The sequence below is a fragment of the Bipolaris sorokiniana genome, assembly GCF_000338995.1.
Source record: "Bipolaris sorokiniana ND90Pr unplaced genomic scaffold COCSAscaffold_3, whole genome shotgun sequence".
Classification (NCBI taxonomy): Eukaryota; Fungi; Ascomycota; class Dothideomycetes; order Pleosporales; family Pleosporaceae; genus Bipolaris; species Bipolaris sorokiniana.
The window spans coordinates 1,941,926-1,964,125 of record NW_006911897.1 but is presented as its reverse complement, the minus strand read 5'-3'; the positions used below and the strand labels follow the sequence as shown (position 1 = coordinate 1,964,125).

The following is a 22,200-nucleotide window of genomic DNA, read 5'->3' as shown; positions in this document are numbered from 1 at the left end:
GATTTGCTGCCCTTTCAATGCAGAATGAGGCCAGAACATGGATGTGCGTTTGCTTGTAGTTGGCAGCAAGAATCTGTGTAGCCAGGAGTAGCCCCGAATCACATACCAAAAAGCAGTGGATCACGCTCAGGCGAGTAGGGTGAAGTGGGAAGGAGTGCAGGTTTCGAGTACGAGAAGGGAAAGTTTCATAACAGCTCAAGTGTTTGAGCGGAGCTATATCGTAGAAACTTAAGGGACAGGTATGTGTAGAAAAAAGGACGTGCACAAGTTGTTCCCCAAGACAAGCGAAGACGAATCAAGTCATGCCATGGCCAAGATGGAATTCGACTTATTGAAGCTTGGGCCGACTCATTTTGCAACTTCTCTCCGACCACACAGACATCGTATTCATGTCCGATGTCAATGCAGGTGCAACGTTGGACACAGGTCGGATAGAAGCCGTGGCGGACACCGCATTCAATGTTTCTTTGATGGTGATGGGCACGGTAGCATTGTGCCAACCAAGGTGTACTGGCTATAGTAGTCGACATATGGAAGCCCGGGTTCGACCATTTGTTTGAGACGCAGGCGTTGTTTTATGCTCGTCAAGCAATAGCAGGCGAGTGAGAGAGAGAGTGAGAGGGAGGAGAAGGCACACCACGTAAAGTCTCTGGGTCAGATGTTTCGGGAGGTAAAGCCGTTGATGCGCAGGATACATTAGATATGGAATGGGGAGATGTGACGACTGGAGTAGGCAGGCGAGGCGACGACAGCTGAGAGGATCGGCAACGGCCTTGCAAGCTTCCGGTATCGCAGAACGTGGGGCAGGACTGGATTACCGGAAGGGGTCGCAAACAACCGTTGACTTGGCACACGCATCCGCTGAACGTCGCGAGGGTATTGTGGAGATTGAATTCGGGCCTAAGGTTACGTAGCTAAAGCTTCATGAATTGATAACACACTTCCCCGGTGCATTGCCTGCGTACACATACTACAATGGTCCAGCTCCCCCGGTGCCAGGATAAAGCTGCTCGTCAAATACGTAGTATAACCTTAGAATCTAACAGCGTGATTAGTGTTGCAAAACGCCCCTGAACGCCACCAATTTCCTAGTCGCCCTTTGTCGACTGTTCGACTAGGAGAACAGGCCCCTTCAGGCGTTTTTACAACGGTGGCTAGTGGCAATCCCAGCCTCGCTGTTCGTCCTCCACCATCACGGCCCAGACGGTGCTCCATGGTCACGCCTACGCGCCTCACCTTCGACTTTGCCCAAAGCCAGATTTTTCTCAGCCTCAATCTCTTTTTTTTTTTACTGATCCCTTCAACCTCGGTGACGTCTTGGCAGCGACACCCAGCCAGCCGTGTTCATGGGATGCCTTGATCTCTAGGGCGTGAAACGCCAAATGTGCGCACTGCATTTCTAGCCAGCTTCATTATGCCATCCGGTGAAGGTGACAACAGCTGCTCGCTCACGGTCGCGTTCGCCCACAGTTCCCACTGGCCGTGACAGTTTCTCAAGCGAGAGGCCGTTCCACCGGATTTGCCCCGTCACGTTTCAGATGCTCATTGTGCCATGCTGCTCGAACACTACAAGTCTCGGATGAGGGCCCCAGACTCGTCCCGCTCCTTTACAGTCTCCTCATTTACGAGTAATGACCTATGATTACAGCCACAGAGTGGGGCTATACCGACTGCAAATATCATCCATCCTCATCTACGTTGGACCAGGGAAAGTAGTGTACAGCACCTGATGCCTGCACACCAGCCGCACAGCCAATAATATCAGCCATGTCACTCTTCTCCCACGCGGATGCCCTACCCCCTGGCGCTCTGACGGCATACACTACTTTACCCAATCGACAAGTACCCGCCATGGTGCCAGGCAAAAAATGTTTATGGGGCGGGACAAGCATGCAGCGAATCAGAACAAAGCAAAACGCTTTAGTATGCATGTTTCGCCTCGAAAAACTGGATTACATGGCACATCAGGCCTACACCCGGTCCGTTTTCGCGACAAGCGTCGAACCTGCTAGCCATGGGTTCGCACATGGCAAGGAGAAAGTGGCAGGCTACCTGCTTGTCACCTACTAGTAAGGAATGAGGATGAAGCTCAATATATCAAGCCAATTTGGCAATAGTGGCCCTCTTTTGTCGATAAGAGCTGGACTCTGAGTCTGTCAATCCTTCTGTATGCATGCAGTGGCGCAGGCTTCGCCCACATATTACTACGCTCTGCTGATTCAAGCTACTCTCATCACAGCGAGCATCCTTCGTCTTCGTCTTCTTCTTATCCGTTGTGTCTGCTTCTTTCCGGTTTTCCGTTTCCTTCGATTTACTTTCTTCTACCAGATTGCCAACCATGGCGCATACAGCTTCTCCATATGTGCTTGCTCCTCGGTTACCCGATCCTCCAGTCCGCGTCAACCTTAACGACTACGCCGCCACCGCTAAGGCGCACGCTACGTCGAGAAAATACATGCACGACCTATTTCCAGGCCAGAATAAGCCTTTGCCTCTCCCAAAAGATAGCGAAACGCAGAATCGACCCGTGTACGCAAAGCCATCCCACAGTTCGCGCCAACGACATGTCTTGGAGGAGCGGCTCGCCCCGATTCGAGCTTCAGAGGATTCCATCGACCGACGATCACTAGAATGCCTAATTATGCTCGATGAATCACCGGTCCGCGGACCTCAGAGGACGGTGATGACTTCGAACCCTGTCCCAGCACCTCTCTACGTCACCAAGCGTTCTCCTTCTCTTAGGCGTAAAGACAGCACAACAAAGCCAGCGATTGAGCGGACACACTCAGTCAAAGGTTCCACACATACCAACGTAACAAGGCGCTCGCTACTACAGCTACCCCAAGGCCTACTGGGGCATATACTAGCTTACGTTTTTGCCGAAGAACGTGCTGTATCGATCACACCATATCAATCGCGGATTACGCCGCAGCGCTACCGACATCGCCATGGTCCCAATGCTGTGGATATCCGATCCGTCATGATGCACCCTGCTCTCCGCGTCTGCCAGCAGATGCGTGCAATGGGTCTAAATATTCTGTACCGCGACAGTCTGTTTTCCATCGACCTGTGCGATGCTCGCAGCGCTTCGCATTCACACGAAAAGGATGCGGGAGGCAAGCACTGGGACTGTTGGACAAATGGAAAACCCCCTCACATGGTCCAGTCTGTACTCACACACGCGTGCAACTTGCGCTTCCAGCTGCCCGTCTCGGGTATGGAAACCGCACCGCTGCTCGGAGCGGTAAAGCGGAAAAAGGACAACCACGAGGACGGATGCGTGGTCGTGGAATCTCTTCGCAACATCGCAACGCTGATTACCGGTTTGCCCACGGTTCTGCAAACAGCACGGCCACGGTCATCAAGTCCAGTCGCACCAAAAGCGTTGCGGCGCAAGCTGAGTATTCGCGGGCTGAAGCGCCATGACTCGCTGGAATTCGTGTGCCGAGGCGATAACGCGCTCCAATCTCCGCCGCCCAGGGAGCCGCTCAGTACGCTCGAGGTTGTCCTCGTGAAACCGGGTGCAACGGCCGAAGTGCACCCTCAGACGCTCGAGATGATTGCAATCTGCAGCAGCATCCCCGTCTGGGACAATCTCGAATACCACCTTGAGCTCGAGGGCGTCCGCAAGCTCTGGGCCAAGCGCACAATGGGAAAGTGGTTGGGCAGTGAACCGGATGCGGGTAAATTGGTGCTTGGTATGTTTTGAACACGACTCGTTTTCTTTCGGTATTTTGCTAACTCGGGTTAGATCTTCAGGCTCTAGGCTATCCGCGCCCCATGACCGAGTCGTCGCCGCAGAATTCCGGCAGGGTAGACATGTTTCACAGGCACAGATCGAGACCTACGCAGGACTCCATCGATGGCCTCACGCATAGGTATCTGCAGGCGCCCTCAAAAAGTAGTCGGAATCAAAGAGCATCCAAAGAAGGTACCATGGCGCGGAAAATGAGGGAAATGGAGAGCCTTTCCAAGATGTCGCTGCTAAGAGGGGCCAAGCAGCCGCCGACAGTGGAAGAGATTCAGCGGGTTGCATCGGATATTCGGCGAGGAACGTACTAAACGTCAATATCATCAGTGTATATCCCTTGCCTATAGTACTCGTGTTGCCAAGTACCATGTTGGGAAGGAGCGGAGTTGCTTCGTGATGTACCGCTGACCATTTCCGTCTATTCAACCATTGCCCACAGTATATCCCAAGACATTCTTACGTATTCTAGGCACTCTGGATTGCCGCTCTCTATTATAATTTACCATCTGAAAACTGTACGACAGCCCATTTGCCACTCCATGCCCACTTTCGTGCTCCGCTGTCTCCTCCACCACCCTCCGTAGCTCTGAGTCGCTCGTCTTCACTTGTTTGCAACCCAACCACAACGTCAGCTTTGCAAGTACGGAGCGCAAGTACACGGAGCCCTGAGCCAGGGCCCATAGGTCCAATGGCCTCGGTGAAAGGTGTTGTAGCGGGCCAGGCAGCCTTTCAAAAATATTAGCAGAGTCAATATATAAAGTGCTGACCAAACTCACATCAGCAGTCAGCTTCCGGTAGTTCAAATCGCCTTTGAAGATGACCAACTCGCTCTCCTTGAGGTCCTCGTAAAGCTCCGGTTCCATCTTGGGAAGCCGCCAGTAGCTTCCAGCCGCAGTCCAGAAGTGATTGGGTCGCAGCATCAACTGACCCTCGGCGTGCATGGTACTCCAGTGCTGGAACAAAAACTTCAGGTTGGAGCTCTCGGTTTCCGAAAGAGGTACAACCTCCTTTCCATTGTGCTTCTCATCGTCGGATAGCGCTTCGTAGAAACTATGCGGATCGGCCAGTGCAGACAGAAGGGCACCAAAGTCGGCCGGCAATACATCTGAGACGAACCAGGGAATAGATTTGGGGTGAAAAACAACGTTCATGGCGAGGCCAGAGGCGATGAGGTAGCCGGCTAGTATCAGATCGACGAAGAGTTCAAAGCCGGCATTATCGAGGACAATGTCAACGCGCCTCTCTTTCTTACCCCCCTTTTGCGCGGTAGAGAGTACCTTGAAGGCCTTATCCAAGTCGTTCACCAGGATGTTCTTCTCTGACTTCTTGCGCGCCTCGGAGCCCTGCAGCTTCTGAATATCCTCATAGGAAAGATTCGTTAAGAGTGAAAGATCCGTTGCATTTCCCCAAAGACAAATCTCACACATTTCAGTGAAGAGAAGCTTTTCAGCAGCCTCAAGTTGCTCTTGGGTGTCTGCGCCACTAATAGTTTTTTTCTGCTCCAGCTCAGTGACAATGTCCTTGTAGCGCGCGGCGAGCTCGAGAACGGCGGGGCGGGAGGACTTGAAAGTAGCCATTTTCTGGCGAGCAAAGATGTCATATGAGCGCCATTTGTCACTCTGTTTGAAGATGCTCGATATGCGTCTTGCTATGGCGGTTAGCCTCGACCACGACAGACAGAAACGGCACTCACCGATACAAATAGCACTCTGCATACAGCCAGGGCACATTGTGCCATTTGGGATTGCCTCTGGCGGCTAACTCCTCGTTGTACGCCTTGACGTCGGGTTCGCCATCATCGGGGATGGGCGTCAGCTCGCGGTCGTGTTGCAGTTCGTACTTGAGCTTGGCTAGTTCGGCAACAATCTGTTTACCCTGGCTGATGGCCTCCTCTTCTTTGGTGCTGTGCAACGAGCGATGAACGTCATCAATGCCTTGTGTTATGATGATGGGCCATCGCGAGCGCGCCGATGTGTGGGCAAACGACGTGGCGTCGCTGGTGCTGTATTGCGCGACAGGGAAAGTGTCACACTCCATTCTGGTAATGTAGTTGCGCTTCGTTCCGGCCCCGAATTTATGGGAGAAAGAGAGAGAAGAGTCTTTGTAGTTGTTTGTGCTAGACGTTGAATTGTCAACATGGCGGGGCCCACCATCCTCTCACTACAAATAACTTATTTGGCGGGGTCCTCATTTTCGGAATTGCCTAGACAAGCTTAGCGCTATTATCCTCATGCCGTATGGCTTCCGCGTTTCGTCGCATACAGAGCAGCGTCATACGGACAATTCTTCCATAAGGATACTGAAAGACTAGCCATACTGTCTGGAATCGAGTGTCGGTTCATAGGTAAGTATACAACGGTGCTAGACCTTGGTCTTTACAGCCATCGATGCGTGACGCTAATCCTTACACCAATCTTGTTGACTATGTTAGTTTTTCTTGTATTTTGTCAATTTTATCCGGTAGAATGATTTATTTACCATCCTGCTGTAAGATTACTGAACAGGTCACAGGACGCGTAGTGGTCGAATAGGACGGCGAGGCTGACTAAGGGCAACACTGACCTGGCAACCACAACATCCACCCAAGCGCGACTCTTGCTCATTGTTCTCTTTTCGATAACAGCATCAAGACAAACGAGAGAAAAAATCTCAAAATCATCAGTTCTTCCATCCATGGGAGTTGAGTGTACGTCCTCAAGGCACCAGAGCCCCAGGCTGTCGCCAGACCGTGCCAATGACGTAGGGATTGAGAGTGTGCAAAGTGAAAGCCTTGTGCCGCCAGACGGTGGCTATGGATGGATCTGCGTCGCTGCATGCTTCACAATCAATTGCTTTACTTGGGGTGCCGTCTCGGTGAGTAGACAGCGAGTGCCAAAGTCCGATGCTCTCGTCCAAAGAGATAACTACAAGTAGCTGATGTAACTTTCCAGGCCTATGGCATCTATTTGTCTCACTATCTTGCAGAAGCCTTGTTCCCTGAAGCAACGACCTGGGACTATGCCTTCATTGGGGGGTTTAATTTTGCCATAGCCATGGTCGTTGCACCCGCTGTGACAGTCTTGTGCCGCAAGTTCGGAATCCACGTCATCATGTGCTGCGGTCTGCTATTTCAGCTTGCAGGCTTCCTCTCGGCTTCCTTTTCGCATCGCGTTTGGCAGCTCCACATCTCCCAAGGCGTCTTGATTGGTTGTGGAATTGGCTTCCTTTACATTCCCTGCCTACCAGTTCTCTCCCAATGGTTTGACAAACGACGCAGTCTCGCAAACGGCATCAGCGCGGCAGGTTCTGGCGTCGGTGGGGCAGCATTCGCATGGGGATCAGAAGCTATCATTCAGCGATTTGGCATTGCCTGGGCACTGCGCATCACAGGTATACTCGCATTTACGGCAAACACCATTGCAACCATTTTCATCCGCGATCGGAACAAGGCCATTCGGCCGTCTCAATTAGGCTTTGATACAAAGCTGTTGAGGCGAGGTGATGTGCTCTTGCTGCTCGCTTGGGCCTTCATCAGCATGCTGGGTTATATTGTCCTGCTTTTCTCTCTATCCGACTTTGCGTTATCCATTGGGCTGTCGCGATCTCAAGCTACTGATATGATTGGCTTGCTGAACGTGGGCACTGCCATCGGGCGGCCGATCATAGGCATTCTTAGTGATCGATGGAATCGTATAGACACAGCCGGAGCGTTGACGCTCTTGTGTGGAGTGGCATGTTTTGCCTTTTGGCTGCCTTCCACGTCATATGGGCTGACTGTTTTCTTCGTCATACTGTGCGGGGCTATAGTGGGTGTTTTCTGGATGGTAAGTTGGTCTCTCGTGTCATGACAGTCTGGAAGCAGCACCATAGTGACACCGGGTGTAGACGATTGGCCCATTGTGTGTCGAAGTCGCAGGGATCAAAGACTTGCAGTCTCTATTATCTCTGTCTTGGGCGGCTGTCATTATCCCCTCCATAGGTATGTGCATCCAACCAGTCCTTGTGAAGTTTCAGTACATGATGCCTTACAGTATCTGAGGGCATTGCGCTCAAACTTAGGCGCCCCAACTCTTCTCGAGAATATCTATATGCTCAAATCTTCGCTGGTCTTTCTTACATAGTCGCCAGCGCACTCATGTTGCAACTGCGCAGGGTGAAGCGCCGCCAGGCTCGCAGTTGCTGAGCTGCGTACGTCGCCACGATGGCTCCAACATAAGAGTAGGAATTTGGCACAGGCGTTATTGCCTAATCTGACGAGTGCAATTGGCCCAATGCTGGAGTTGAGGAACAACAAGTCGTTTATCGTTCATCCATTAGCTCTAGCACACGAGTATTCTTGACATTACACTCCTCATCCCCAACGCAGCCCAGACTAGCTCTGATTCGACTGTGATCTCCATCACCGCGCATTTCAGCAATAATGGTAGCAGCCGTCTCGCATGATATCAGCAGTCCAGTATCGAGTGGCGTTTCCTTGGGCATAGTGGTCGGGGCGCAGAAACAGCTAGCGGTATTAGGACAGTCTGCATCCTCTTGCAGCATAGAAAACGAAGACGTGCTATTGTCATGACCAGTGCCACCTGCCGGCTTGCAACACGTTGAAACTGGTGACGCATTCACGGTGGCAGGGACCAGTCGATGTGTGGGCTGAGACTCGGGGCGTGGTTTCGCTTGAGGCTGGGCTGTTGATGGCGCTAGCGGCCTAATCGAGGTTTGCGCAGGAGACTGTGTAGGGGGTTGCATGCACAAGGGCACTGTCTTTGGAACCACAGGTTGGTGTGATATTGGACTCCTTGGAAGCCCCGGTGGTGCGGGTAGCACATGGGCTGCATGGCTTGCATAGCTGGGAGCAATGGTGATAGCGGTGACAGTGGTGTGAGTAGTGGGAGCGGTGTTGGTGTTGAAGGAGCGCAGATATGCCTCTACCTCATTATGCGTCACACCACGGCTGGCAAGTAGACTTCTTAACAGTGAATTCTCCTCGGCGACCTTGCGTGCGGCGCGCTGCATCTCCTGCGTGGCGGCAACGCCCTTGATTTCATATTCCTGCACTCGGCGGCGCAAGTCCTGGATAAGCTCCTTGCGCTGGTTGCGCGAACGCCTCTGATTCTCGCGGATGCGGATTGACGATGGTGTGTCGCTACCCTGTCTGCTGCTTAGCCACAGACTGACTGCCAACATGAGGTTGCCCTCATAACTTGCTGGGAACCCACCTTCTTGGACATGGTTGGAGGTTGGTGGACGGGCGAGTGGCAAGACGGAGCGCTTGGAGGCGTGCATGGCAGATGCAGAGCCGCGTGGGGCTCGACGCTAAACCCAATCCGGCAATCACAGCATGATGGCCCTTTGCCCATATGCCAGCTAGCCCCATCATCTATATATTCACTATGTATATACACACATTCCCCGTGATGTATCACTTGGAGCACGTGCGAAGCACACGTATATTTCTTCGTCCGTCTCTCGTGCTGTCGTCCTTACCCTCCCCTCTTCTCTCCAGACTCGGCATCTATCCCGTCATATCGCCGGCATCAAACCTCAACACCTTCCATATCGGCTCTAACACCACCCCGCATGCATACACTTTGTGCACTCCACTCTTCCCGTCTTAGCTCATCACACAAGCTGCCGTTACGGAGCAGACAAGTGATGAAAAGCCTTCTTGGCAGGCTCGGCTCTACGGGTCCTTGATATTCCCCCGCTCCCATTGTCTCGCTACGAGGCATTGCGACGTCACAAAGGCACAAAGTGCACTATCTGCATCCGCCAGTGCTGCAAAGGAATATGCACTATGACCCGACCAGGAAGCTCCCTTATCATTCACCACGGGCTGACAGATGGCATCCCCATGCCAGTGAGGCTGCTATAAGAAATCCCAACCCGCCCTTGTCTGCGGCGAGTGCGTTTCCTAAGCCATTCGTAGAGCTTGGTTTCTCCTTCCATACATTATCACTATCATGGTTCTATACAGTCTCCCATCGCTAGGAGTGGCTCTTCTTCTCCCTGCTCTTGCCCACGCCCAATTCCCCACCACACCGCGAGACGTGAAAGTTGTCAAATCACAGCTTGAAGAAGGTGTACGAATCTCATACAAAGAGGCACGTGATTTCTTGCTCAGCTTGTTGGCCATGCTCTCATCATATTCAGACCAAGCTGTGCGAGACTACGGAAGGCGTCCGAAGCTTCTCCGGCTATGTCCATCTTCCCGCCGGGGCACTCGCCGACCTGGGTGTCCAAGATCAGACGTATGAGATTAACACATACTTCTGGTTCTTCGAATCTAGAAAGGACCCCGAAAATGCTCCCTTGTCAGTTTGGATGAATGGTGAGCAGCTTGTTGACACGTATATACAGCACCATCTGACCTTGATCAGGTGGGCCTGGGTCCAGCTCCATGCTTGGGCTCTTGCGTGAGAATGGGCCGTGCTTTGTTCATTCTGACTCAAACAGCACCTATATCAACGAGTGGTCGTGGAATAACGAAGGTTGGAAGGCCCAGACTCGGCTCAAATCACGCCTCGTGAAAAATGCTGATCCGGTCTAGTGAATATGCTATATCTCGACCAGCCCGTACAGGTCGGTCTCAGCTACGACAGCTTGGTGAATATTACCAACAACCTGGACACGGGTGAGTTGAAGGTTGTGGACTTCCAGGCTACCCCGGTCCCTGCCCAGAACAACAGTTTCTATGTCGGTACTTACCCCAGTCAAAACTCCAATTTCACCACGCGAGGCACTGAAAACTCTGCACGAGCGCTTTGGAACTTTGCCCAGGTCTGGTTTCAAGAGTTTCCTGAGCACAAACCCAACGATGACAGAATATCAATTGCCACGGAATCTTATGGAGGTCGTTACGGGCCCGCTTTTGCGGCCTACTTCCAAGAACAAAATGAGAAGATTGAAAACGGAACATGGAATGAAGCTGGGGAGACGCATGTTCTCCATCTTGATACACTTTTGATTATCAACGGCTGTATCGATCGATATGTACAATGGCCAGGTTACCCTGTCATGGCACACAATAACACATACGGCATTCAAGCCGTAAATCAAAGCCGCTATCAGGAGGTGCTCGACAATTTGTACCGCCAAGGAGGCTGTCTGGAGCAGATCGAAGTCTGCCGGAACCTCAGCCTCGCATATGATCCCACTAATCAAGGTTTTAATGCCACTGTTAACAAGGCATGTGAGGCTGCCGAGACCTTCTGTTCCGAGAAAATACGGGACCCATACTTTGATACCGATTTGAATTACTACGATATTTCTGCGCCTGGTGCAGCATCATACCCTCCGCCCTGGTACCAAGGCTTTCTCAATCAACCCCATGTACAACAGGACCTTGGAGTATCGCTCAACTGGACCCAGTCAAACTCGGCAGTGTCCAAATCATTCCGTGGTATAGGTGACTATCCACGTCCGAATTGGAAAGAGGACTTGGCCTACTTACTTGAAGAGGGAATCAAAGTCACGCTAGTTTACGGCGACCGTGACTATGCCTGTAACTGGTATGGAGGAGAACTTCTCTCTCTTGCTATACCATACAAAAATGCCAATTCGTTTGCCACGGCAGGTTATGCGCCCGTAGTGGTGAATGATACATATATTGGCGGCCAGGTACGCCAGTACGGTAATCTGTCATTTACACGCGTTTACGAAGCCGGACACGAAGTTCCCGCCTATCAGCCAGAGACTGCATACAAGATTTTTATGCGCTCACTGTTCAATCGAGACATCAGCACTGGTAATGTCTCGACTGCCAACAACACCAGCTACGCGACCGAAGGACCAATGGATGTGTCCAACATCATCAACGTACCGATTATCGATCCAGGAGCCCAGTGCTATGTCTTGGATCCTGGTCAGTGTACCAAGGAGCAGTGGGAGTCTGTGATGAACGGTACTGCCCTTATTCGCAACTGGATAGTCGTGGATGTTAACACAAGCCACCTTTTCCCAGACTTAATACCTAATAGTACTACAGGGAATGGAACGATTCCGTCGACCACAGGTAGCTCCATGCCCCTCTACACGGGAGCTGCGACTGGTGGTTTCTTTTTGAGTGCTTTCAATAAGGCTTTTTTTGCAGCAGGCATCGGGAGCTTCCTGATCCTATAAGGTCTGCCCTCTAATCGAAAATACGATGAACAGTGCAATTTGCAAGCGTACAAATTTTTCAAATGAATAAACCGATAGCCATAAGAATTTTCAGGTGAACAATAATATCTATGAGATATGCCTCAGGTGCATTGGCTATCGGCTAGAAATATTGGTCGGTCTGGAGGCAGCCATGATCTGCGTTGGATCACGAATGAGCTAATGATTCAAATAAGGACCTTATAGCATCACCATTTGGTCTGCACCGGAGCTCCTTAGGCTTTTCATTACTTTTTCTACTTTCTATTTTCATACCACCTATTGCGGATTTTGAGGTTGACATGACGTCATGACTTGTGCCTCCTGATATCAAAGACTCCTTCCGTGAGCATTACTTGTACGTTGGCATGCCACCTTCAGCACATCACCAAAATCTTCTCAACCAACAAATCTACAAAATGACGAGAAGCAATTATTCTGCATTCCAGAAACACCTGTTGTTCTTCTCAACCCCCACAACCCCACCTAGACTTACGTTCAAGTCAGCCCTGCGGGCAGGGGTGTCCCTCGGATTAGACTTTCCCGTGGCAGTCTTGCTGAGCGTGTCGCTGAGAATTCTCTATGCGCCATTTCCCTACTTCTGGTCTCCTATCATCGTCGACAAGATCCCCGCTTCGTCTCACCGCACTCAGCTGGAAAATGCTACGCTTCCACAGGGAAAGACCAATTACACATGCTCCGAGCTTCTGTCTCTTTCGCAACAGAGCGAAAACGGTGGACGTAACAAAGCATGGTTGTCGCACAAGATAGACCAAGGCCACATTGTGGGATTTTGGACGATGGCAGCAAACACACGGTCGCACACTGTTAGCAAAGAGGACGTCGAGCGGTTTCAGCAAGGTAACTGGGAAGACGCTGTGGTCGAGAGACGGAGAGGGCGTAATGACGTGTTACCGCTCTGGAGAGGTGGACCTATCTGGACAGGTGGCCATAGCTGGGCCGTTCGTAGAACACTAAACGTTAGGGTTTATGAAACCAAAGCACTCTAGTCTTCAATCGATGTAGTGAACAGATGTAGGTAGTAGTATTGGGTCACGAGTCTTTCGAACATGTTGTAATACTACTATAACGTGTTTTACAAGCGAGCGGCGCACCCTACTAACTTTACACACATCTCTACGTATACAGCTCTACTATAACTAAATAAAATTTATATATATTAAGGTAGTAGATTAAATACTATCTAAAGTATCTTTCTTATATATACGCGAATTATAGCTAGTCTCTCTATACCTACTATACCGCGCTAGAGCCTAGCGGCTAATACCTAATTACTCTTCTTCTTAACGCTTTTTATAAGTAATCTATTAATTAGCCTTGCGCTAAGCGAGTAGATCTTCTTTAGCTCTCTTTATTAATACTCTTTACTTCTATATCTACTTCTTCTTACGCTGCCTACGCTTTATTACGGCTTTGTTCGCCTTCTTAAGACTAGCTATCTAATTACGTATTAGCTTAGCTAATGTTAGAGATCTAAGCTACTCAGCTAATCTCTGATAAGATCGATCTATCAATCGACTAGATCGCTATACCCTAGCGATCTATACTATCATACTACTAGTGTATCACGAGTGTATTAGTAGCGTAAGAGATAAATAAAGATTACGTATATACAACGTAATCTATCGCTACTAGCTAGTATAAATACTAGTAATAAGAATACTAGATAGAAAGTAGAGTAGATTGCACAGAGCAGACTACTAGTGCAGACAATAAGATAAGATCGGATCAATCTAATTCTTTAATCTCTCTCCCCTAGTATTATTTCTCTCTTTTTATTCTAGAACCTATTAATTCGCTATCTCTGAGTCTATCGCTAGATAAGTAGACGACTCTACCTCTGAGCTAGATATAGAATAAGTAGCACCCTCCTTATTCTAATAGCTAAGAGTATTAGTATCTTAGCTCTCTTCTTAAGCTAGTTAATTACTATAATAATTAAAGCTAGTAATAAGCCTTAATACTGCTAAACGTAATTACGTATTAACGTTAATTAAACTTTAAGCTTACGTATGTTACTAGGCGTATAAGCCTACTAGAGAGTCTCTAGAATAGCTAGTAGAGTAGGTGTATAGAGCTTTATATCAAGCCTTAATAGAATAGTATCTAGCTAGAGAGAAATAAGGCCTACGCTGTAGAAGGTAGAGTAGATATTAGCTAGTATAAAGAATTAATTAAACGCTACCTTAAACGCTAGTAGAAACTTAAGCTTAGTAATATAGTTAATATAATAGTAGATTAGACTCTCTACCTTACAGCTATATACACGCTTTAATAGTAAGAAGTAGCTAACGTTAAGTAGCTAAAGTAGATAAGATAAGTAAGATAGTATATAGAGAGTATAGATATTATTCTTCTTATAGAACTCTTAGAACTTAATAGACTAGTAGCTCTTATAGCTATTAAGAATAAGTAGATAATATATACTAGTAATGTAAGTCTTTATATAGGCGTTAAAGTACTTTATCTATATAATATTTAGCTAATTATTTATTTAACTATTATTACTAACTATAATCGCCTAGTTACGTAAGATCTCTATCTTTTTATACTAAGTAAATAGGTAATACTAGCTAGTAAAAATAAGGAATAGTAGAATTAACTAGCTAGCTGCGTTAATTACTATAATTAGTATTACCTACTTATAATTACTTAGCTTAACTACTTTTAGCTAGCTTTTTTACTCTAACGCTATTATAACTAGCTAAGTTATAATTTTACCTATTATAAAGCTAGCTTTATTAAAGTTATAAATATTCTTATTATAGATACTATACTTAGCCTTTATCTACTCTATAAGTTTAAACTAGCTCTTAATTAGAACTAGATCTTTATATATAGCTCTCTATCTATTATAAGCTTAATTACACTACGTTAAAAGCTTATCTATATAATTAATAAAGTTACGTAGCTAGTAAATACTAATCTAGCTAGCGCTATATATAGCTAATAGTCTATTAGCTATATCGCGTATAGCTATATAGATAGGTAAGAATCTACGTAGATTAAGATTAGGTATATAATTAATAATTACCTTCTCTTCTAGCTTAGTAAGCTTCTTTAAGTTAGGCTAGTAATCGCGTTAGGTAGGCCTACTAGCGCGTTAGTAGTAGAGCGTTATCTTAGCTATATTATAGAGTACTGCAGTGTAATGGGGCGTAACCCCGTTAGGTTCTTAAGCTCTAGAGCATAATTAGACAGGCTAAGGTAACAAGATTGTATTCGATAGAGAGCTAAGCTCTCAGCTACGTAGCTATCTATATACAATACTAGTTGCTAGAGCAACAATCGGGCCGGGCAGGTGGAGTAGACGAGGTCGTAGACGAGTATGAGAGGCAAAGGGCGTTCAGCCCATTACATGCAGCATGTTTATTACTTTAGATCTATTTAATAGCTATAGAGGAGATAGTAAGCTATACGTCTGCTTTATTTGATACTATTTGAGTAACGTTGCGTGGGGCCATAGTATGATAAGATGAGAGAGGTGTGCAAAGTTAGTGGGGTGCGCCGCTCGCTTGTACGCGCCGCTCGCTTGTAAAACACGTTAACGTCTTCTATATACCCTACTTACTACTATTGACTGGTTCTGGAATAGTTTTATGGATGTAGTAATGCAACATCTCATCTATGCGAGATAAGGTGGAGTTCGAAAATCATGACTTTCGCTATGTTCCTTCAGGCGTTAGACCATAAAGCTTGTAATGCTACACCTTGCAGCTCACACTCTTCACAGTGTATCGGGAAAGCAACTACCAGGATTCGTACATGGAGTTGATTACAACAGCTTCTTACAAGCTTTCCGAAAACAGGTATCGTAGTAAATGTAGCCAGTTGATGTGCCTGAACGCAAACTACCAGGAACAATAGTCGAAGCTAGAACATTGGTCGAGCTCGTCAAAGGATTTGATGCGCAACATTGCGGCTCTTGTTTTAGCGATCAAGACGGCGAAGTAGTAATGCACATTTGACGTAGCTCTTGAATCAATTTACCTCAAACACGCAACAAGACGGAGAATTCTTTGGCCAAGTCGGGCCCGAGCCATAGCTGCTTGTTTAGCAATAAAGGAGCCTGTAGCATGCTCCGCGTGCATTGGCCACAGTCGGAGCTTCTTTCACTGTACTATTGTCGCAAGTTGTAAGTAAAAGCCGCAACTGGTTGGACACGCGTATTAGTACTACGTAAAGTTGCTCAGAGAAGTGCCGATATTGGCGCTTTGGGGCACTCGCTTCAGAGCTACAAAGAGTAATGCAGCGAAATGATAGAGCTGCCTGCGACCTAACAGCACGCCGATAATATGTATGCCTCAGGCAGCTTCGAGAAGCGCGATGGCTGATGGACTCGGGACGGGCGACGCTTATGTAACGGGGGCCAGCCCCTTTCTTGGATCCCCCCATCACACTAAGTACAAACACCATACGTCGCGCAATCTACGTCCAAGACCTAACGCATGCACGCCGTCGCGCTCCTATGCCACTCTGCGCCCAAAGTCAAGTAGTCCACAACGACCAAACGTCAAAACCGCGTTTTGTTCCAGCCAAGCCATTTACTCTTTCATCAAGCTGTTTTGCGCCATGGCAAAGCGTCTCGTTTCGGCTAAAACACGTCAGCTCAGCTATGGTGCCCTATAGACTGGGAACATAAGTCAATGCTACTAGGCGCCTGCTGTACTAAATGTGCTCTGGAGTAGATTAGGTTCTGCAGTTGTATCCTCAAGTGCAATACAATCCTTTCTTTCTCGTGTCTGCTGTCTTTGTCACGAGGTCTTTTCAATTCCTTCTTTCTTCACTAACGGGCAGGTCTCCCAACAACATTTCTTTTAATTACCCATGTCTTTGAGGTCAGAACAATGTCCAGTCTCCGGTATGGCTGGTGGTCATTGCCCAGCGGAGTCTGCTGCTGCTAGCAAGAACGGAAGTCGGATGGGTCCCCGAGGATGTACATTCTCTGGATATGCCGCGCCTGGAGATGTGCACGCTGCGTTTGGAGTAATTGCAAATCCCACGCACTCGGAAATGCCGTTGCTGATGATGATAGATACCACAACATGCCAACGTTGAAGAGTTCCTTCGGCAAAGGTGGGCATACCATTAATCCGAGCTAGTATAGTTTTGTTAACCAACTTAGGGAACGTAAGGCGATCAACGAGCTGATATATTCCAACGTGCCTTCAATGGCCGAGATCAAAGAGATTCAAAATGCCAAAGGCGTCAAGAGTCTTGACACCCTCAACATGGATGAACGAGATCTACTGGCAATTGCGCTTGGTGCACCCGCTCGTCAAGTCATACTACGAGCGGAAGAAGTCGGCCCTGCGACAGGCTGGCGAGATGGCTACTTGAGCACCGAATATGGCTTCCAACCTCCAGACACAAGCGAGGCTCCTGGTGCCCTACGCAATTCTCCAGGACGAGTATGGATGGATCTGTGTACAAGAATGCCTGGCTGCGTTGCTCGTGGTCGAGTGCGGGAATCAATCGCAGCATTACCAATCATCCAAGGAACGGCCGACACCATCCCAGACAAAGCTCTGTGGGCAGCTCTGGTCGCCCTTGGTATGCTTTGCTCTATCTACCGGTATGAAGAGCGACATGATGGCAATGAGGGCATCAACGTAGCTGCGAAGCCTTTCAAACTGAAAGGTGTCCCTATATGCGACGATCTTGGTGATGAGGTCCAAGGCATTCCTCGCAGCATTGGTCTTCCGTATGTTCAGATTTCCATTCGGATGGGTCGGTCCATTCCCCACCTTACCTTTTTCGACCAGTCGTCTTTCAATGTCGACTACGTGGACCCACTTTCGAAATATCCCTATGTCGGTCGCTTCGACAACACCAAGTTGCGATGGGGCATGTTCGGTGACAGCGCTGAGAATGCGTTTCTCAAAGGTTGTGCTGATACCTCAGCAAGCTTTCAGCATGGTCCTGATGCCATTGCGGCGTGTCAAGAACATGTTATGAACCGCAACAACGAGGGACTTCTTCGTGAACTGATTCGCTTGAAGGAGATCTTGGAAAGAATGCCCACAGCCTTCAACACTATATCGCCCAACGATAGGTCTGGCGAGAACTATGTGTCTCCTACTGAGTGGGTACGTTGGGCCAAGTTCTCGGCGCCTCTATCCAAACGATGCCCAGCTACTTCCGGCCTACAATTTCCTCCGCAAGTTAACCGATTCATCTGAAAGTTCTTTACTAACACATTCAGGTACTTGGTCATGGATGCCTTCCTTGGTCGCAAAAAGTATAACTCATTTCTTGGCGCCGAGGGTGTACATCTTCGAGCCTGGCTGCCATCGAACCTCCGTGCTTTCATTGCTTCCATTGAGTATCATTATCAGATACCGGAATATGTGAAGGCATCTGGTGACCCCAGACTGATGGGCGTGCTCGATGGCGTGGTGGAGGCATACACTGGTGAGCGAGGCTTCATGGGTGCCCATCGGTACAAAGTGTTTGGTGTAAGTATGTTCTGACCGATACGTTGGTCTAACTGACATCGAGAAGCTACTCGAGTGCGCCGGAAAGTCTGGTCGGACCGAGACAAATGGGGCTTCTGGAGCCGCTGACGCCATGAGACCTTGGGAGAAAACGCATGCGGAATTTTCTGAGGCCATGAAGGAACGCCTGGAGCCTTTCCGTGGACAACGCGATATCGAACCACATGAGATGCGTGGTACGTTCGAAGAATGCCGATACCGAGGCAGAATCCTAAGCAGAAACTTTGTCGACTCGGACCCCAAGCGCTCCATCGCGATGGTCACTTTAGACATCCAGGACACCGGCATCACCTTTCAGCCTGGCGACCGACTTGCTATCATGCCAATGAATAGCTGGACGGAGTGTGCGAAGGTTGCAGCTGCGCTAGGCCTTGATACTATGCTTTCAGACCCTGTCAGTTTGGACCGCATATGGACACGATACGCTGCGCATATGGGCGCCATCTCGCATACAGATAAGTCCCAGCTCACTGTCATTGATATCCTACGGAAGGGTCATCTTGCGCCGATAACCAAGAAACTTGCTACAAAGCTGCATACCCTACTACGAGCGTCATCGCATGCCGTGTTGCAGGTCCTAGCCACTGACGAATGGCCTGTACGAGCCTCACTCGGTGACTTACTTCAAGAAGCTGTGAAAGACACTTCGCCACGCATCTGGGACCAAGCATTCGACCTTGCTGGCAGTCTGGCCTGGTTGACAGACCTCATTTCTGTCGAGGTACCACGCACTTACAGTATCTCCAACTACTCTGACGAACTTCTCCCCAGCACTGTAGACTTGGTATGTATTGTTTCCTTGGGATGACATCTGAAACTGACATATGTAGACAATATCTCGTTCGGAGTATGACCTCTGCCCCCTGTTCGCGGGCACTGAAAAACATGTGCGAAATGGCGTTAGCAGTGGTTTCCTAAATCCGCCAGTAGCTGAAGAGATGGACGTACTCGACGACGAGGAGATATTGATTGGCGTGTCGAGGCCTTTCTCATTTCAATTGCCACATGATGATACCTCGCCTGTTGCGCTCTTTGCAGGCGGTAGCGGTGTGGCACCTTTTCGCAGTTTTTGGCAAGCTCGTTGCGGTCAAGCATGGGGGAAAACTGTCTTATATCTCGGTGTGCAGTCGCGGCAGAAGTTCTGTTACGAATCTGAGCTTCGTCAGTATGTCAACGAGGGACTGATGGAAGTGCATACGGCATTTTCGCGCGACACGAATGGCCTAGTGTACGATCCCGTTTCTAGAGATCTTGTGGAAAGGGAAATGCCCTCAAGGTATATTGATGGTCTTATCGTGGAGCAAGGGCAGTCTATATGCGATCTCGTTATGTCAAAGGTAAGTTCTATGCTCTCAATCCCTAAGATCTTCGCTAACATGTTTGGATCACAGAAGCAAGGCGGCATCGGTGGCTACCTTTACGTATGCGGTTCAGTCGGAGTGTTTGATTCAGTGATGTCCGGAATTCGCCAAGCGCTCTACAATCATCGATCGCCTACTATGGAAACTGTAGAGACCATATTGAACACTGCATTTGCCGAGCGACGCTTTATGCTTGACGTCTTCATGACCCCAAGACCTCTACCTTGCAACCAACCTACGATATCGCTTTCGCAGCTAGCGGTTCATACTGGTCATGTGAAAGGTTCGCGTGTATGGATCGGAGTGCATGGTAAAGTGTATGACGTGTAAGTATACAGTCCACTCACCCTCTGGCTCACACACACTAAGACCATCGCAGTACCGACTTTTGCACAATGCACCCAGGCGGTACTAATATTATCAAATCCAATGGCGGTGTAGATTGCACAAAGTCTTTCGATCTGCTGGCCCACACCAACAATCCTGAGGTCTCGTCCCTCTTGACCAAGTACTACATTGGAGAATTGACCCCGAAGCCCGCTTTTCAATCCGAGGAGATTGGTATGCTTTACGATCTGTGGAAAGGTTATCTTCGTGTCGCAACTGAACAAGTGGTCGCGGCGAGCTTCGAGGTTGGCATGATCACCGAGTCGTCGCTCGTGTGGTTCCAAGGTGACCTCTTCAACATGGGCGGTGTACGCAGATTCTACCACTACCAGTCTCGCCTATTAGAGGGCGGTTTTTCCACTCTCTTTGGAGCAAAACTGCAAGAACTCTACCTCAAGATCTCATTCACTCTCGCAAATGTTTCTTCTGCCAACACCAAGCTATCCGATGTCCTTGGTGTAATTGCTCGTGCCAAAAGCTCCCATGATGCTGTCATGGCGTCCAACGAGATTTCTCAAATCGGCCAATTCACATGCGACAGTGAGTCTGCTCGTCACCATGAGAAAGGTATTATCTCATATGCACAGCGGTCTGTCAAATACGATATGGAGTTTCTCGAAGCTATTAGGGAAGAAGCCTGTACTGGCATGGATGCTTTTGACAGTATCATGGAACTTGATGCTCTATCGAATCCCGAACGTGTCACTGCACTTTCCACGTTTCTCATGCAAGTACTCGAAAGGATGGCAAATCGCCTTGAAGGCTTCTATGCCAAGCTCGCCCGTCACTCCGTGTTCCAACCCGAGATGGAGAGGAATCCGGCTCGTGCTCGTTGGAACATTCTGAAGCGAAAGGTTTGGGACGGATCGTTTTTCATTCTAGCCCGCGAAGCATCCATTCAGCCCACTATTAGATATCCCACAAATGGTGTCGATTTCGACCGTGTCGTATCGCAGATCGAGATGAGTCTGAGCAGATCTTCACCGATGACACCACGGATCATGGGACTCAACGAGCAGCATGCCGCTCGTGCGATGAGCACTGCAAGTGGTACCCCTGCGTACGAAGTGCACACACAAAGCAATGCTCTCAAGGCGATGTCGACTTTCATTGACTCCAACAAAAAGGCCATTCGGCGTCTGAGTAAACTACCGCAGGCTATCGATCTACAGCAATTGATGCAAACCTATGGATCGCTACCACAAGGCAATCATACTCTACCAACACCACCATCAAGTCGATCGCCCTCAATGTCGTCAACAACAAGATTTCCAATGGGACGCCGAAGATCCAGGACGGTCAATGACATGCCGCAGCTATTGCAACGCCGTATCACCGGTGTATCTGACTTGACACGCTCAAACTCAGGTGCATCATCTCATCCGTCACCAACTGCCGCCATGTCTGCATTAATGACCAAGATGAACACTCGCATAAAATCTATAACCTCGCCAGTTTATCGAAGTCCCGATCATAGTGATGAGGATCGAGAGCGGTCAGTACGGGCACTGTCTCTGCAGAGGCCGGATAGAATGGTTGGTCTAGGAAATGCAGGGTCTGACTATGGAGGTAGCAGTCGTATGGATAGCCCGCATATGCGCTCCAAGAGTACTACTGGTAATCTAAGGGCGTTTCGACTGCAAGCAAGTACTATGGCTGGGGGCATGAACCGTAGAAGCGATATGGGGCGAACTTGAATAGACTTTAAACTTTTATAACTAATTAAGCATACTTAGTGAACATTGCCGTGTAAGCTTTACGCCGTGTTGCTGGTTAAGATGTAGTTGCATGCATTGTTAGAACTCTACCTGTATTTGCTGCAGAGTTGCAGGATTGCCCGTTATCAGAGCTACTAAAAGCCTTTGTCACAAATTGCATTATTATAGCCTGGACTCATTAGTAACTAGTCGAGACAGCCAACTAATAGTACTACACGAACTTCTCATATTTAAGTTCTTTTCTCTCATGCCAATTCTCTATATATAGGCAATACATTATTAGGCGTACTAAAAGCACCCGTATGTTTGCAAAGATATAATACGCTTAACTTTACAGCCTCTTTAAAACTATT

General features: G+C 48.7%; 7 protein-coding genes across 7 annotated transcripts; 5 read left to right on the top strand and 2 right to left on the bottom strand.

Annotated features, from left to right (window-relative positions):
* Nucleotides 1–2,204: 2,204 nt before the first annotated feature.
* Nucleotides 2,205–4,153, top strand: COCSADRAFT_291010 (uncharacterized protein). The gene is made up of 2 exons (XM_007699035.1): nucleotides 2,205–3,698; nucleotides 3,752–4,153. Exons 1-2 carry the CDS (start codon nucleotides 2,339–2,341, stop codon nucleotides 4,060–4,062), a joined length of 1,671 nt encoding a protein of 556 aa, XP_007697225.1. The 5' UTR covers nucleotides 2,205–2,338; the 3' UTR covers nucleotides 4,063–4,153.
* Nucleotides 4,154–4,243: 90 nt separating this feature from the next.
* COCSADRAFT_157980 (uncharacterized protein) lies at nucleotides 4,244–5,788 on the bottom strand (the record flags this gene model as incomplete). Its single annotated transcript, XM_007699034.1, has 3 exons — nucleotides 4,244–4,477; nucleotides 4,528–5,395; nucleotides 5,445–5,788. The coding sequence occupies 3 exons, from the start codon at nucleotides 5,786–5,788 to the stop codon at nucleotides 4,244–4,246; spliced, it is 1,446 nt and encodes a 481-aa protein (XP_007697224.1).
* Nucleotides 5,789–6,375: 587 nt separating this feature from the next.
* COCSADRAFT_34407 (uncharacterized protein) lies at nucleotides 6,376–8,165 on the top strand. Its single transcript, XM_007698419.1, has 3 exons — nucleotides 6,376–6,604; nucleotides 6,682–7,554; nucleotides 7,616–8,165. The coding sequence occupies exons 1-3, from the start codon at nucleotides 6,425–6,427 to the stop codon at nucleotides 7,766–7,768; spliced, it is 1,206 nt and encodes a 401-aa protein (XP_007696609.1). The 5' UTR covers nucleotides 6,376–6,424; the 3' UTR covers nucleotides 7,769–8,165.
* A 434-nt stretch (nucleotides 8,166–8,599) lies between these two features.
* On the bottom strand, nucleotides 8,600–8,965 carry COCSADRAFT_111538 (uncharacterized protein; the record flags this gene model as incomplete). Its single annotated transcript, XM_007699033.1, has 2 exons — nucleotides 8,944–8,965; nucleotides 8,600–8,875 (listed from the first exon to the last, which is right to left on the bottom strand). Coding segments are annotated over exons 1-2 (288 nt in total), but the record flags the coding sequence as incomplete, so codon positions are not given.
* A 550-nt stretch (nucleotides 8,966–9,515) lies between these two features.
* On the top strand, nucleotides 9,516–12,038 carry COCSADRAFT_290988 (uncharacterized protein). Its single transcript, XM_007699032.1, has 4 exons — nucleotides 9,516–9,828; nucleotides 9,878–10,055; nucleotides 10,105–10,215; nucleotides 10,275–12,038. Exons 1-4 carry the CDS (start codon nucleotides 9,688–9,690, stop codon nucleotides 11,843–11,845), a joined length of 2,001 nt encoding a protein of 666 aa, XP_007697222.1. The 5' UTR covers nucleotides 9,516–9,687; the 3' UTR covers nucleotides 11,846–12,038.
* Nucleotides 12,039–12,282: 244 nt separating this feature from the next.
* On the top strand, nucleotides 12,283–12,873 carry COCSADRAFT_82785 (uncharacterized protein; the record flags this gene model as incomplete). The annotated part of the gene is made up of 1 exon (XM_007699031.1): nucleotides 12,283–12,873. One exon carries the CDS (start codon nucleotides 12,283–12,285, stop codon nucleotides 12,871–12,873), a length of 591 nt encoding a protein of 196 aa, XP_007697221.1.
* Nucleotides 12,874–16,728: 3,855 nt separating this feature from the next.
* On the top strand, nucleotides 16,729–21,832 carry COCSADRAFT_352599 (uncharacterized protein). The gene is made up of 8 exons (XM_007699030.1): nucleotides 16,729–16,870; nucleotides 16,920–16,960; nucleotides 17,010–17,969; nucleotides 18,090–18,342; nucleotides 18,389–19,165; nucleotides 19,212–19,718; nucleotides 19,773–20,068; nucleotides 20,122–21,832. The coding sequence occupies exons 1-8, from the start codon at nucleotides 16,748–16,750 to the stop codon at nucleotides 21,824–21,826; spliced, it is 4,662 nt and encodes a 1,553-aa protein (XP_007697220.1). The 5' UTR covers nucleotides 16,729–16,747; the 3' UTR covers nucleotides 21,827–21,832.
* Nucleotides 21,833–22,200: the final 368 nt, after the last annotated feature.